The sequence below is a fragment of the Rhamphochromis sp. 'chilingali' genome (assembly GCF_963969265.1).
Source record: "Rhamphochromis sp. 'chilingali' genome assembly, chromosome: 12".
Lineage (NCBI taxonomy): Eukaryota > Metazoa > Chordata > Actinopteri > Cichliformes > Cichlidae > Rhamphochromis > Rhamphochromis sp. 'chilingali'.
The window spans coordinates 11,149,569-11,165,389 of NC_137939.1; the positions used below are offsets into that span (position 1 = coordinate 11,149,569).

At 40.2% G+C, this 15,821-nt stretch overlaps 1 protein-coding gene across 2 annotated transcripts; it reads right to left on the reverse strand.

Annotated features, from left to right (window-relative positions):
- Positions 1-1,605: 1,605 nt before the first annotated feature.
- Positions 1,606-13,283, reverse strand: chrna4b (cholinergic receptor, nicotinic, alpha 4b). Of its 2 annotated transcripts, XM_080899999.1 has the most exons (6): positions 12,907-13,283; positions 10,267-10,418; positions 8,931-8,975; positions 8,734-8,843; positions 5,375-6,806; positions 1,671-3,387 (listed from the first exon to the last, which is right to left on the reverse strand). In XM_080899999.1, exons 1-6 carry the CDS (start codon positions 12,956-12,958, stop codon positions 3,262-3,264), a joined length of 1,917 nt encoding a protein of 638 aa, XP_080756125.1. In that variant the 5' UTR covers positions 12,959-13,283; the 3' UTR covers positions 1,671-3,261. The 2 variants fall into 2 exon arrangements, with proteins under 2 accessions (XP_080756124.1, XP_080756125.1); XM_080899998.1 differs by having other exon boundaries at positions 1,606-3,387; positions 8,734-8,975.
- Positions 13,284-15,821: the final 2,538 nt, after the last annotated feature.

A 15,821-nucleotide genomic window follows, 5' to 3' on the forward strand; every position in this document is an offset into this window, starting at 1 on the left:
AAACCAATCAGATGATTTCCATGATTTTTGCATGTTTTCTTCATTCTAAATTCCAATTCAATTTTGACAAAATCCAACTCCACTGGCTGAAATGCAGCCCCTGACCATGACAGAGCGTCCACCATACAATGCAAATGTCTGTAGATACTCACTGTTGTGCGTCTCTCCTAACATCCTGCATATTGACAGCAATTTGAAGCAGAAAAATTCTATTTTGGATTTACCCCACTAGATTCCCTTGCGCTGTCATTGATTTTCAGTTCAGTTCTTGTGCAATGTGGCATAGCTCAGCCTTTTCTCCCTGTTTCCCTTGCTTAAGAATGGCTTCTTGACAGCCACTCTTCCGCTGAGACCATTTCTGCTGAGGCTTCAGCGTACAGTCAACCGTCCAGATGCATCTCTCGGTTCCTGTGTCTAGTCTTTGCTGGATTTTACCTAGGACTTTCATCGATAGCTTTTAGGCCTCACAGTTCTTCTCTTTTCCTTTGCTTATCCAATTTTCACAGACTTTTTAAGGACAGTCCCCACACCATGCCATACCCATTATATATAGGTTAGTATTAGTAAGGAAGCAGCTATCATTAAGTTCATCTTCTTTGCAGGAAATAACCAACATTTTGAAATCAAAATGTCTACATTAATTATCCGAGCAGGGGCATATGTATCTCAGAAGACAATCACTTAATTGAAATTAGCACTGAAGGTCAATTTTTCATAAAGGTAAATTCAATAGCATGACATTTAGCTGTAATTAATAACACTGTGTACTTACATGGCATTTGGCATTGCTTCCTTGAGGAAGCCAACACAAAGGACCTTTATGGAGTTTTGCCATTTGCTTTTCTACAAGTATTTAATGCTGAAATTATGCATGAGATCTGTGCTGAAAAGGCATGGCTTATCATTTAATGAAAATTAGTTTGTGGTTTCATAAAGACCACGCTCATTTCATTTTAGAATTATAATAACAATATGCTGTGGTATTGTGTATCCTTGGAAAACTGGTGGGATAAATGGAAATTAATATCCGTTCATATATAAATCTTTGAATGCAGACAAAAGATTTAAACTCATGTTTGTCATATGCTACATTTTTGATGTTGCAACAAAGCCAGAGCACTCATTTGTATTTCAGGCTATCGCCACCTTTTTTTCTCCAGAGTTTGTGCTGAAACGTACGAATAAACAGGGAGCACGGCAGCTATTTCACCTTGTTCAAAGTGCAGTGTTTCCATATTGTGCTAAATTGCTGTTTTCTCTTGTCTGTGAATTTACATAATGATCAGTGGTTAGTCGTCTGCTGAGCAAGTGGAAATGCAATAGTTTGTTTGTTGAGGTCAAAATTGAGGTCATTACTTTGGGTATTCAGGTGTAACATAACATGCTTTTAAAGCTAATCGGATGTGGAGTTTTATTCACGTGGAGCTGCAGAGTGCTGATGTACGAACACAGGATTAAAGTGGAGTAATTGAATACTTTTTCTTTTCACACACAATTCAGTGATACACGTTTGTTCTGTTCCTCATGTTTCATCAGTTTTGTTTTGTTTTTGTTTCATTTCCACTTCTTTAAGTTATTTAGGCCAACAGTTCAAATTTCTAAAATAGAAATATTAAAAAAGCCTTTTCATAGATTCACATACCTAATCTAGATGCTTTCCATTTAGCTTTGTTTTATTTTACATGAAATTAATATAAGTAGACATGTGCCTATAGCTCTTTATGTGACATAAAGAAATCAAACAAGGCTTTCAAAAACATCTCACAACCCACACGCACGACAAAGGTGAGGGTGAATTTGGCACAAAGGCAAAGAAATCAAAAAATACACCCAACAAAGAGTGTGAGGGTGTTAAAGAACTACATGGACTTGAACTGAAACTGAAGTGAAGCATCTAAACTAGAAATGTGTGTGCAAAATGTACAGTGATGTGCTTTTGAACTAAAATAAACAATGAAATAATTATTTAATGCAAAAAAAATCTGTCCGGTCAGCTGTACAGTTCTGTTAAGGCCCATAATTATTTAATGATTGCTTTACTTCTTGCAAATTTTATAAGTGCTCCTAAATACAGTATCTGCTTTAGCTATTCTTTGAGGACAGAGGGACACGTGAGATTAATTTCTGTAATGTATTTTAAAAAAAACATCCAAAAAGCAGGTCCTCCTGTGGAAGCAGCGAATGAATAAAACTAAATGTAGTTAAGTGTGAAACCCTCCTCTGCCAACTTATTTTAAAACACTGCAGTACAATTAACCTTTGCTCTGTGCATGAAATAGTTTTTCACAGAATAGTGGTGTACTCATTAATAAATTTTAATTATCTTTTTTTATATAGCTGTTGTAGATACTGAAAAGATCCATTATGGGAAGCGACAGAAGTCAGGTCATAATGAAAGCGGAGAGGACGCTGGAATTAAATGTTGGAACTAATGAGTAACAAATTCATCTCAAAATCTTCAACGCCAAGGTAGAATAATAATATTACCAGCATCGCCACATTTATTGTCATCATCCATATCAGTTTCTGCTCTACTTGATAAACCAAAAGAAGCAAAAGAGATGGAAAGAATGACAACGATCTGCAGTAAAAGCAAAGAGAATGGCTGAATAGATGTGCTAGAGTTAGAAAGTTGCAAAGCTGCATGTTTGCTTACCTGTGGAGTGACTCTTGCACAAAGCAGGACACCTGAATGCACCCAGCCAAGAATTCTGGCAATTAGGTTTCAAAGAAACAATCGTTTTATGAACATATGTATTTTTTTGTATTTGGCGAAAGCACTGTACATTGATCTGTTCCACAGTCCACATACTGCAACACTGACATTACTGAAGGAATGTTAAAAGTTAGCTATATATTCAACTTTACACAGTCTTATGAACAGCTCCCGGTGCCTACAGTCTTTGTCTGTCTGTGGCATCATCCATAGTTCTTCATGGGTTAGAGTCAATTTTTCACCGTTTTTTACAAGAGTATCTGATTGAGCCATACAGCTCAATGTCAGAACGGAGTGACATGGAAGGATATTTTTGCTGTTGGCCTTTTGCCCTCATAAAGAATTTATATGCCCACTGAAATCGATGATTGATATTTCATCTTGTCTTTTAGCGAGTAACCTTCCGATGACCCGGCCTAAGAGCGAGAAATGTGACAAGTAGTCCTTTTGAAAAACAGAAAATAAAAAGACCTTTTTTTTGTTAAGAGAATGGGGGAACACGTCCTTCTGTCTGTCCGTGTTCTCTTTCCCTTGATGCAGAGATTCTAGATCATTCCAGCCAGCCAAGGAGGAAGAAAGAGTCCCACAGATCCCAGTATACACACCAGCACAAACATCCAGAGGAATATCCTGTCAATGACCATGGCCACATACTTCCAGTCCTCCTTGACCTAGCAGAGAGGGGAAACAGCACAGGGGGACATTTCAAATTTCACTCCACACCACCTTCCTTTTCTACCTGTCAGTTTTCACCCTTGATTGATTTCTCACGAATGGCTGATTTTTTCATTATGAGTCTGCTATCTCTTAAATGTCAGTCAATCCTTGCTTGTGTCTCTTATGAAAAATTCAAGGTCAAATTGCGGAGGTCCCATTGTTTTAAAGACAGGCCTATTCTGGTTAGAGCTCGAAAGCGTATTGTGGCGTCGACGGTGACTGATGTCAGTGAATACAATAGGTTTTTATTACATTTGCTCACATATATCCTCCAGAAACGTATTTTTCCCCTCTCAGAAACTTTATAATTAGCATTTTATCACTATGTGCTGAATTTTTTTTAATTATTTGACATGTAATACTTGTTCCAAGCACAGTTTCAGGGTTATGTTTGAAAGCAATAAAGAAAATTCACTTGTCTAATGGTCAATTTTAATTAGGTTGCATAAGCATTTGTATGTGCGACTGTTCACACTGAGTTGCCCATAAGAGCTTCTAAATAAGACAGTGTTCTTTTATCATCAGAAAATCCCGATTACTGTTATTACTGACTCAGTCATGTCACTTTTATCTTGCTTTTTAATAATTAGCAATGGTAAATTGACTTGTCATTTATGGGTCTGATACTTGATTGTCATTATGTGTTTATGTGCTCTTCCTTTCTTGCATCCCTTCTGAGTTTTTGGGTATGCGCATCCTCAACATATGCAAAAGCCATGGGAGCAGTATATAAACATGTATGTAAATGCCAACAACAAATGTTTTGAAAAGAAACAAATATGATATTGAAAGTCTTATTATACTTTGTATGATTTACAGTGAGCAGAATCAGTAGTTTAAAAATATATTCGTGTTGGCAGGGGTGATTTGGCCCTGTTCTTTTTCTAGTCAATAACATTTTTAAAGCCTCCTCCTAGTACACAGCATAGACAGGAAAAAGTACAGTATGTGAACAATGCTGCATGCAGTGGAGCTCTGCATACATAGATGATAAAAAGCAGATAACAACATAACCATTTTTTATTTTTATGCAACACACAAAGGACAGCCCACACTGCTTAAAACACACTATTTTTCCAGTTATTCTGCAAAGCAGCACGCATTTATCTGAGAACTGTAACACGATTTATTTGTTGTCACTCAGTGGCTGAGTTCAGCTTAGCTGGATCTCTGACATGCAAAATAACAGGGTTCCTTGTTTGTTCAGGATTACTTTCATCCTCTTTTGCACGAGAAAAGAAAGAAGGGGAGGAGCACTGCTTGGTGGGAGTGAGCACAGGGAACATACATGTAGGCTTTTTGCATGGAAGTACATTTCACCCCTGTGGGATCCAGTCAGAATCTACTGTTTTTATTTAACGTTCCTCTGACACCTTAAATGCCTGCAGGCAAAAGATGCGAGGTAGTTATGGGGTTTTTTTTACAAACAAACTGACCTTTTAGAAATGTGCCCGCTGAGGTACCATGTTTCTCCTGCTGGGATCTGACTAATTTTGAAATTGAACAAATCGTGACAGATCAGGTATTGGATTTTATTCTCCCATTTACTTCAGTCTCTAAATGGTAGCTCAAAATTACACAGTGTGGTTTTTGTCCTGTCTGTCTCCTCTCATTCCCAACTAGCCGTGGCAGATAGCTCCCTGAGCCCGGTTCTGCCGGAGGCTTCTTCCTGTTAAAAGGGAGTTTCTCCTTCCCACTGTTGCCAAGCGCTTGCTCATAGGGGGTCATTTGATTGTTTTGGGGTTTCTTTTTCAAATTATTGTAGGGTCTTAACACTAAAATATAAAGCACCTTGAGGTGACTGCTGTTGGGATTTGGCAATAGATAAATCAAAAATTGTGCTAAAAGCCCTTATTTAATTTCTGAAAGGATTTCACTTGTGTTTAAAACAGAACATTTAGAAACATTATTACCAAGGCTTGATCGTTTCTGTCTACTCACTGAAAAGTCTGCATCTTCTGCCCTGAGATGATCAGCGATGTACTGCACTCCCTCTATAGCCCGTTTCATAGCTGGAGAAATAGTTGGAATCACAGCATCCTGTTGGGTACTTGCATCTTTTGTGGACTCTGCTGTTAGGGTTTCTGCTAGCTGATCTGTAGGAGGAGTTTTTTTCAACTGCCCCATTATTCCAGAGACCCCATCATCATGCAGACAGCAGTACTGGACACTGCTGGAGCGACACAGATGTCTGGCTTTCTGAGGAAGCGACTTCTGTTGGTCACACATTTGCTCTACGCTGTGGGAGCGACCATTTGGGGCCAGTCTACTTGGTTCTTCCCTCGACAGGTTGCGAAGTGGACCCAGTGGCAAAGTTGGGGGCAATGACAATTGGGAAGAAGACGAGGCCGCTGAGTTGTGTCTGCGTAGGGGTTGCTTCTCTGAGAGAACTGAATACTGACCAGATGTGGATCGGCTGAAAATGTCGGCCTTCAGTGGGTGATCTTCTTCATTGTGCTTCCCAAGAGGGGAAGAGGGTGGAGATGGTGAGCAGACGAGGATGCTTGGGCTGTCAGACTGTGTCCTTGGGATTATATTTTCAGCCTGGGCCATTTGTATTAGCCCAGTCTCTAGGCCTGTCCAGAAGGCCTGAGAGTTGCCTGTGGCAGATATCGTTGTTGGACGGTGCATCATCTCAATAAGCTTCTTGCAGTGCTGCTTTGCGGTGCCTGGCGGACGCTTCATGAAGAGGACCTGAGGTACCAAGTCCAGGAATACTCTGCGGACCCAGTGAGGCATGCCATGTGTTTGTGGGGATCGGTGGTGTACATTCAACACAAAGACGGTAATTATGATGGAGAGCGTGACAAAGACCATAGTGAACAGCAGGTATTCACCAATCAGTGGTATGACCAGAGATGTAGATGGTATTATCTCTGTTATCAGCAGGAGGAACACTGTTAAGGACAGTAGCACTGAAATGCACAAGGTAATCTTCTCGCCACACTGGGAAGGCAAATAGAACACCAGCACAGTCAAGCAGGAGATAAGCAGACAGGGGATAATAAGGTTTATAGTGTAGAACAATGGAAGCCTCCGAATGATGAAGTAGTAAGTGATGTCTGCATAGATCTCTGTGCAGCACTCATACTTTTTTGTATTGTACTTGCCCACTGCATTGACAATCACCCACTCCCCGCTCTCCCAGTAGTCCATCTGGTCCACATCACCGGCCATGCTGATCAGATCGATCTTGGCACGGTCATAGGTCCAAGAGCCGAACTTCATCTTGCAGCTTTGCTGGTCAAAAGGGAAAAACGTGACATCTATGCTGCATGAAGACTTATAAATGGCTGGTGGCATCCACTTTATCTGGCCATCGTAGAACAGATGCGCCTTTGTGAAGTGAGTAACTGCAAAGTCACCGTCGGCACTGCAGATGAAGACCAGGGGAGAAAGGTGGAAACACATATATCAGACTCACATCACATTTTAGCCCCTCTTTAATAAAGGAATTTTATAAGTTTAATTCTGGGTGATTTCTTCAAGCACTACTTTAAAATGTTCAAGGTCAGTCGCAGCTCACAGGTAGAGTAGATGTTCAGTTGCCATGGAGGTAACTAAGTCTTTTTCATTGGAAAACTCAAGTAACAAATAAGATTTTTTGCTCAATAGATACAGGAGAAAGTTAAAGAAGTGGTGTTATCCGTTTTTACAGTTTCTAACCCTGTGAAATTCAGGGGTCGAGACTAATTTAAAATGTATTTAAAAGATTAAGTATTATGAGTCATCAAATAAAAAGTGAAAATGTCTTCATCTATGTCAATGACACTTATGTTTATGTGTGTACATCTCTAAATGGGCAAGATGTCATGTCTTTAACATTCTGTTGGTGTCCAGTTTGTTCATTATTCAGTTCATTCACAGTCTGTTGTTGCCTTTTTGTTATCTCTTCATGCTCTACTTGTGTTTGAGTCTGTCTCCATTGAGTTACTTCCTGTTTTATTTTGGTGTTCCTTGTCATTTTCTTTTCTTTTTTTGCAGTTCCTGTGTCTCATTATCCCTGATTTGTTCCAGCTGTGTTCCCCATCTTTTTCCACCAGCCTCATTAGCTTTTGTATTTATTGTCTCAGTCTTCCCTTGTCCTTTGTTGAGTGGCTCCATATTTCTGTGTGTTCTCTAATGTTTCTCTGAGTCTTGTAGTATTTGTTAGTGTTTCCTATCCTGGAGTAATTATTCCTCATTATTCCATTTTCCCGTTCTTATTTTGGACTGTTTCCCTTTCATCAATCCTCCACTTAATGCTTGCTTTATGCTGCACATTGCATTTGGGTCCGCATGCAGCTACCACTTTCCACACAGCTTATGATTTTCTGTTTAGAGACGTTTATGGAACAATTCAGTGCTAACATGATATAATTTTCGAGACGTGAATAAGGTCTTCATGAGCCAGAGGAAAACAGAACTTGAAGATACAGTTTTGTCTCAGATCTGAAATCTCCTTTGTGTACACAACAGTCCTGCTTTTACACACCTGATACCAGTTATTACATCCACCCTCATCGTGTGAACCAGCAATCTCAGTTCTACATCTCAAGGTGCAGAGCTCATTCCAAACCATTCAGCTCAAGTCTACAGAGGAAATAGCTTGAACCTATGTAATCAGAAAACCCTTTTGATGTTTATTTTCTCTGAATGGACATGCAGGCTATTCACAATGTAACATTTTGCTGTTTAAATCAATGCTGTTTACAAAAGTCTTTGAGATATTGTGTCACAAATGCACTTCACAAGTGAGATCGCCATGTTTTGCCTCACTAATTAAAAGAGAGAAGTGACAAAGGTTCAGTCATTTCACCATGAAAACAACAATCTTTGTTCAATAACTTAAAAGTTGGATATTTAGCAAATTCTTTCATGAAATTTTCTTTCCTATTAGCCGACTTTTGGAAAAAATATTAATCCAGGTTTACTTGAGGTGCTCATACTAGATGCATTTTATCGTTGAAATACATCCAGTTACATTTCACCTTCTTATTCCCAGCCAAATATATTACTTTCTGTCATACTGAGCTTTGTTTGTAACCACATCCATTAGGAGTGACCTTGTTCACATATATTTCAACTAAATTACTTTATGACATTGGCACAGGACAAGATGTTTGGCACAACAGCAGATTCTTCGTGTTTTCCCTCAAGTCATGCCATCTGTTGGAATTAAACCACCAGAATCTGAGCATTACTTGCCATATGATCATTTTTACATTGAAATGTTGACATTTAAAACGCACAGGAAGCACACTGTGGGCCTGAAAAGAATCTAAATTTCATATAGCACAAAAAGGTGTTTCCTTCCTCACTTGTTGTAGAGGACAATGTCGGGTCTCCAGATAATCTCTGAGGGGATACGTATGGAGGTGACATTTTCATAATCCTCTGGGTTCCAGCAGAGTTTGTAATCGTTCCATTCCTGTTGCAAAACATTAATCATATTTATGCATCGCAGCGTTATACTGGACTGTATTTCACATGCCTTTTCTCTATCATCTTTTCTTACTTGCTTAACCCAGACATTTGTAGTCATCATCTGGTTCTTCTCATCCTTTTATGGAAAACAGAAAAGAGGATTACTCTGATTACAATGAATTCAACGTCCATCAGCACTTTATTACCACTGAGATAGAATTGAGTTTTTTCTTTCTCTCTTTTTTATGGTCCTCCCCCAAACTCATGGGGATGGGATTTTGTCCCCATAAGTGAGTGTTAGTCCCCACAAGTACAGTAGTATGGCAGTGGTCTGTCCTCACAAAGACGTCTAAACAAGTACACACACACACACACACACACACACACACACACACACACACACACACACACACACACACACACACACACACACACACACATTCATGAATCATTTCTAGAACAAATCAACCAGAACAAAAAACACTTTCACTTCTTTGCAGGCAAGCTGCTTTCTCCAGCTCTTCCCTGGGAACTTCTAAGACACAGCAGGCAGTGAATGCACTGTGCAGGAGAAGACAACTTCACCTAAAGTTGACTCTCACCGGCAGGCAGGTGGAGAAAGTACTGTCAACTAATTGTTTGTCATAAACCTGAAAAGTCATCCCCTGCAGCACAGTCTTGCACTGGGTAACTTTTAAATGGCTCTGCATGGCAGTCGGGTGTTTATATAATCATTTTTACCTTAGTCAACAGAATCTCAGTGACATTTGTGTAAAATGCATACTAAAAGCTTGCACTTAAAACCACAGGAGGTCTGGAATGCAAAGATACCAACATGACGAGAGGGGTTAACGAAGTTATTTTTGTCTAGAGCAGCTGTGTCTGGATTGCTGCTCAGGAGACAGATTTGAATATTTACTGTCTGTGTTAGCATACTTGACAAGTGAATTTAATTTGGGAAAATAATGCATTGTCTTCTGTTGGTGTGATTTCATTTCCGCTGATTTATCTCTCTTGCGTGGTGTATCTTTCAGCTAGTAATTACCAATATACAGCACATAAGACAGAATCTCCTCCCAACATAACACTCATAATAATGAAACACATGTCTCATGCCCATTCAACAAGCCAGGATGTTTGTAATTACAAGGATAGCTTTTTTGTTAAATCGTTACAACTTTAGTGATATATGTATTTAGATATTTACATAAATGGTAACTTAATTACAGGTAGTTAAAAAAAGCTATTTAATGATCAGAGTCCCATTATGGAGCCATAACATCGAAATGTCTCGCAGTCGTTTCTTTTCTCCTCAAAGAAGAAACACACAGATCGTGTTATTTTTGAAGGGCACAGTGGTAGCTAGACTTTAATGTCCAGTCGTAGATGTTGATGGAAACTTAACAAAGATGTCAGCTATTACTTACCACATCAATTAGCTGAGCGATAGATAGTCCAAAGTGGACTAGTACTGTATCTGTAGTGTTCCTCACAGGTCGGGAGAGCTTATTGTAATTTGCAAACAGATTCTGGAGCAGCCTCTCTTCAGCGTGGGCATGGGGTCCAAGTTGGAAACACACTGAGGCCAGAAATGAGAAAAAAATTCAACAAAACAAGAAGCTGAGATTAATCGTGTGCCGTCCTGTTTATGTAATTTAAACGAGACCAATTGATCTTTACTTAGAACTGCAACTGCAATGCATAGGATATTCTTTCCTACGTTTTTTTTTTTTTTTTTTAACTCCATGGTGATTTGTACCAGTTGATTTTGTGCAGGGCTCTCGTGCATATTCTCATAACCATTTTGAATTGTTTCTATTTTTGTTCACATATTCATGAAATACAGGGCAGAACTTTATACGAATACTATTAATGTTGAAAATATTTGCTTCCATTCACAATACATTAATCTGTAATGGATTGAGCTGATGCTACGATACCAAAGAATACAGAGTGTAATCTAAAAGTAGGGTGACCTCTATTATACAGCTAGCCTATGGTTACATGAGACGGGATCTGAGAGACGGGACAAATCAGGATGGAGGGTTTGGGGTGGGGGGGTTGCATAAAAGGAATAAGAGGAAGGAACAAACGTGCTGATGGAGCGATCTGTCCAGACGTTTCCCTCACCACCCTCCTCCACCCACCCTCCACTCTCTCCCTCTCCCTTTCTTCCTTTCAACAGCCGTCCTGATGAAGCAACTCAATCAGATCCCTCGGCACTGAGAAGGACCCGGCGAGGTCTGGGGACAATTAAAGAGAAAGGGATGATCCTGTGCCTTCGACAGGACGACGTCCTTTGCATTTTGGTTCTTTCCTTTCACATTCACTTGGGCACTTTTCCATTATAAACCTTGTTGCATCTGTGCAGGTAATTCATTGTGTTTGCAATCTTTCAGAGGCAGTGATTGATTTAACTGGCCTCACTGATATTTTATCATCTCTAGCAGTACCACACAGTTCAATGTCTTTCTTTCTCTTTGGATTTAATTTGTTTTGTCAAATATCACATGAAAAAAATAATCCTAAAGAGGACCCTTCCAAACTAGATTCTTGTGGTTTCTGGACAACATTAATATATTCGCCAAACACACTTGCTTGGCTCAGGCCCCTATAGAAAGGACGTGAGAGGACCTTTCTATAGGCTTCCATTAGTAACTTCCACTTTTCTAAGGCTATATTATTCCAAACGCCCCTTACTTGTATCCTTAAAATAGCGATACAGGTGTTGTTGCCATGCTGCTGGCCTTCCTCTTGGGTCCTTCTACCCACTCAATCAAAGTTGATGGGCTGTCTTTCAGTTGACTGAAAACTGGCATCCACTATTTTTAAAAGCTTGGGATCGATATCTTATTAAATGGATATAGTTTCTTTTTCCTTTCATGTCTTGTCTTCCTGTTTTCACCTGGATCTGTTTGACATTTCCAGACACCCAACAACCTTGAAATGCTGTTACACGTTCAGACGAGAGAGGCCGTCAAAGGTGGCGTTTGTTTTATCGCATCAAATTCTAGCATTATCTGTTGAATGCGACCAATATTAAACTAAACCGGAGGCTCAAGTACATTCTAAATCAGCCTTGGGACTAATGCGTTTATATGGGAGAGCTCACAGGGTGTTGTGACTTTGGTAAAAAATGCAGATTAGAGCAATAATCTTTGCAGGGAAAAGTAGGCAACTGTTAGATGAGTTTACTTCTACATGGTGTGTTCTCCATTACACTATGAATAAGACTCATGCAGACTGTGATGATGCCAGTGTCTGTCACTCGTTATCGTGAAGTTTTTCTTATATTGCTGTATTTTACAGTTTTCTGAAGCTACAGCAAAGCCTGATGAGTTATTTGGACGTGTCAGAGCTACTGGGTCCAAATCTGTCCTCATCTGATCAATGCTGTCTCATAGGACAGTATTGCATCAGAAGCAAATTAGTTTTCACTCAAGTGAATACTACACAACCAGGCAGATGAAGCTTGTTACCAGGCTACAAAGCTCGCGTAGCAACACAGGCAGTTTCTACCCTTCAGCAGCAAACTACAGAAAACAAGTTTTTTTGTCCCAAAGGTCGTGTGTTTTTATGGTTGTATTGTTCATTGTGCCAAATTAGCCCTCAGCAAAAATCATTGCCTGTCTAATAAGTAATGAGACTGGGGTGGACTGAATATAGATGACTGGGGTAAGGAGAGAGGCTTATATTAAATAGAAAAGCAAGGCCATCTGATGCCTTTCAGTCGTTTCTCTGAATTGCCCTGCTATTTAGGGCAAATCTATTGAAATGGCACAAATACAGGCAGTTCTTTTGAGTCATGCAGTAAATTTCTTTGTAAGCCAACTTTGTTGATGCTGATAAACTTGACCAGCGTGATATTTTAAACAGAAAAAAGAGGAGTGGAAAAAAAATCTAATTTGAGATGATTAGTAGCTAAAAAACCCTCCTCTTTCAATATATACTTCTGCCTTCAGCAAAAATGAAAAATGCATAAACATCCTTCGCATCGGTTTCCCCTATGTTGAAAAATAAAATGACAGATGATGCAGCTTTAATGACAGCACGGTGGAATTATTTACCTTGTGGAGGAAGAGTGAAGAAAAGTAAGCTCAAACATTTGTAGAAATCCATAGTGATCCAGCAGTACCCAACTCTATCAGTGAACTCCCTCCAACTTCTGCTGGATTTCAGTCATAGCAGAAGTGATCAAACCTGGAAAGTCTGCCCTGTGACAGCAGGTCGTCAAGGGGTTCAGATCAGGTTAAACACCCAGACGCAGAGGTCACGTCAGTCTGAGTCAACCCAGGGTCCGGCGGTCCTCCTGATTCCATCTCTCCATCTTTTCACAATCTCTTTTGTCCAGTCATAGCAGTATGAAGGACCCACAGACACATAGTGTAGTTTTTCTCATCCAACACTTCAAAGTCCCTCCTCCTCCTTCCACTGGAATCCTTCATCCAAGTGTGGCTGGCTTATCCTTCTCTTCTCCACCCTCCCTGTCAACATTACTCCCTCCCTCGCCTCTCATCTCTCCGCCTCCTCACCTCATCTCTCCCTCTCTCTCTATCTCTCCCCCCTCTCTCTCTCACACACCTCATTTCTCTCTTTGTATTCTATCTTTCCCTCCTACTTACATATTTCTTTTTCTCCCTGTTCCAGTTTTCTCTTCTTCACTTTTTTCATTGAAAACAGAACTTTTTGTCAGTCTCTTTCTCTCTGTGTGTGTGTGTGTGTGTGTGTGTGTGTGTGTGTGTGTGTGTGTGTGTGTGTGTGTGTGTGTGAGGGAGAGTGTGAGAAGGAGTGTGGGGTGGGATTGGTAGGAGGATGGGGTAGTGGATGTTGACTTTTTGATTACTGGTACATACAGCAGCAGCGCTGTGTGGTTTTCTTGACCAGTTATTTGTATGTGAGCTGTGTTACAGTGTATGTGCAGCTACCTGTCAAAGTCCACTGTGTTAAAAAGTGCCAGTGAGTCACAGGACCTCTGGATACTCTTCAACCTCCCCTCTGCACTGTTTCCCACGAGCACTCCCCCCGCCCACCCTTTCTCCCCCACTCCTTTTTCTTTTAAACACCCCTGACCCTCACACACTGTCAATTTTTCATGTGACGTCTCACACACAGATGAAGACTTCTTTTTCTCTATAGCATCTTACTTCCCCCCCAGTCTGCTTTCAGCTTTTATACGTCAGCAGAGCTCAATGCCAAGGCTAGCCATCTATTGAGACAGTCACATTTGCTTGAGGTGTATTTCCTGTTGCTGAATATCTTTTTCATTTTTCTCCAGCAATGTCAAAATGTCACCTGAGAATGAGAACTGGAGAGCCTTAAAAAAATGTAAGCGTCATCATTACATGAGGATGGGTGAAGGAGAAGCTGACTTTTGACTTTCTGACAGTTCTTCCTGAGTGTTATATGACAGAGTGAAAGAAAAGATGTGCAAACAAAGATATATTTTGCTGTTTTAGTTGTCTTTGTCAGATATGCTTCTCTGTGAGCCCACAGAGAAGAGCCTCTGCAGAGCACGCATTGATTTTTTCTAATCAAAGACGAAGTTCTCTTGATCCAGCGATGACTAACTGTGACGTGACAGATGAAGAGATTCCTCTCGCCAGTTTGCCACCACGAGCACAGATCCACATTCTTGCCATGAGAGATTTGATAGCTGATTATTTATTTGGATTGCTGACAGGAGTCAGGCAGGAATTTGTAAGTGGGACAATGTAGCAGCAGGGAGCACTGGAAGAGGAAATTTCACTTACAGTAAAAGGGCACGGTGCACAAACAGGCCAATTGCCTGGTGGCTGTCGCATATTAGTTTATCTCACACCCACATGCAGACACATATAGTCTCCCTCCGCGGCCATCTCATCAGATGAAAAGAACCATCTGTGCTTTTTGCTTTGCGAATGGTAAAGGAGAATATGGTATGGTCACCTCTTCCTGCAACCTCCTTAATAATTCATCTTGTTCTGATATTGCAGCACCTCTGCTGATCCCCAAACAAACACTTTGACCTCTGCTCCAGATGGTCACAAACTAAACACACGTGCTGACCTGGTGGCGTCCCTTTAAAGCAGGAAGATGAGTGGCTGCAATCTTAACTGCAGTGCACAGTAGGTATTTCAAATGTTTATCCTTAACAATAGTCACTTCCAAAGTTGAACCATGTGGCATTTGATAAAACCTAGCTGGTTTGTATATGTGCAACGCATGTCAGGGTTGGGAATCTGGGTGTTGCGGTGTCAGTCTGCCAGCCTGTATATTAAACTTTGTCCATTGGACTTTTCCTCTGGCGACAGTACCACGAGGTTGACATTTGTGCTTTAAAGTGATGTGTTTTGATAACCATTAAATGGGGTGCCATGCAATTTGGAGCAGTCGATACTTTTCCCTCTCATAATGAAGAGTGATTGCTTTTGTGACGCCTTGATTTTTCATCTAGCACAATTACCAGATCAATATTTTAATTTGTCCAATCCTATGATTTACAAGCAGCTATATGCAAAACTAATAACACTCTGGAGACTCAGCTGCATTTTGTGTTAGATGCAAATGAGCTAATTTAGCATGCAACCATGGTGAATTAGAAGCATGGACTGTATGATACTGTATAGCCACATACTAACAGGCTGACTGTACCTCACCGAGGTTCACAGACCCTTCCAGCATGGTTGTTTGGATCCTGTTCCAAGCTTTCCGGAGCTACCAAGAAAAATAAATAATTCAGCCACTTTGGTGAAGAGAACATAATGAAATTTGCATAATTTAAAGCTCAAATCACAGTTTGGTGCTTAAATGTCATGACTTGAAATGTGATCTGTTGCTTTACTGATGCTGATTCAAGCTAAACAGTGCATCACTCATGGTGTTAAATTGAAGTTTGCTAACTTGACTGATATGTGGTAAATAAGCACCGTCTGCCATCAAACATGCAGTTTATTCACTGTTGACAATAGTGGCTGATTCTAATTGTGCACACATTATTATTTCG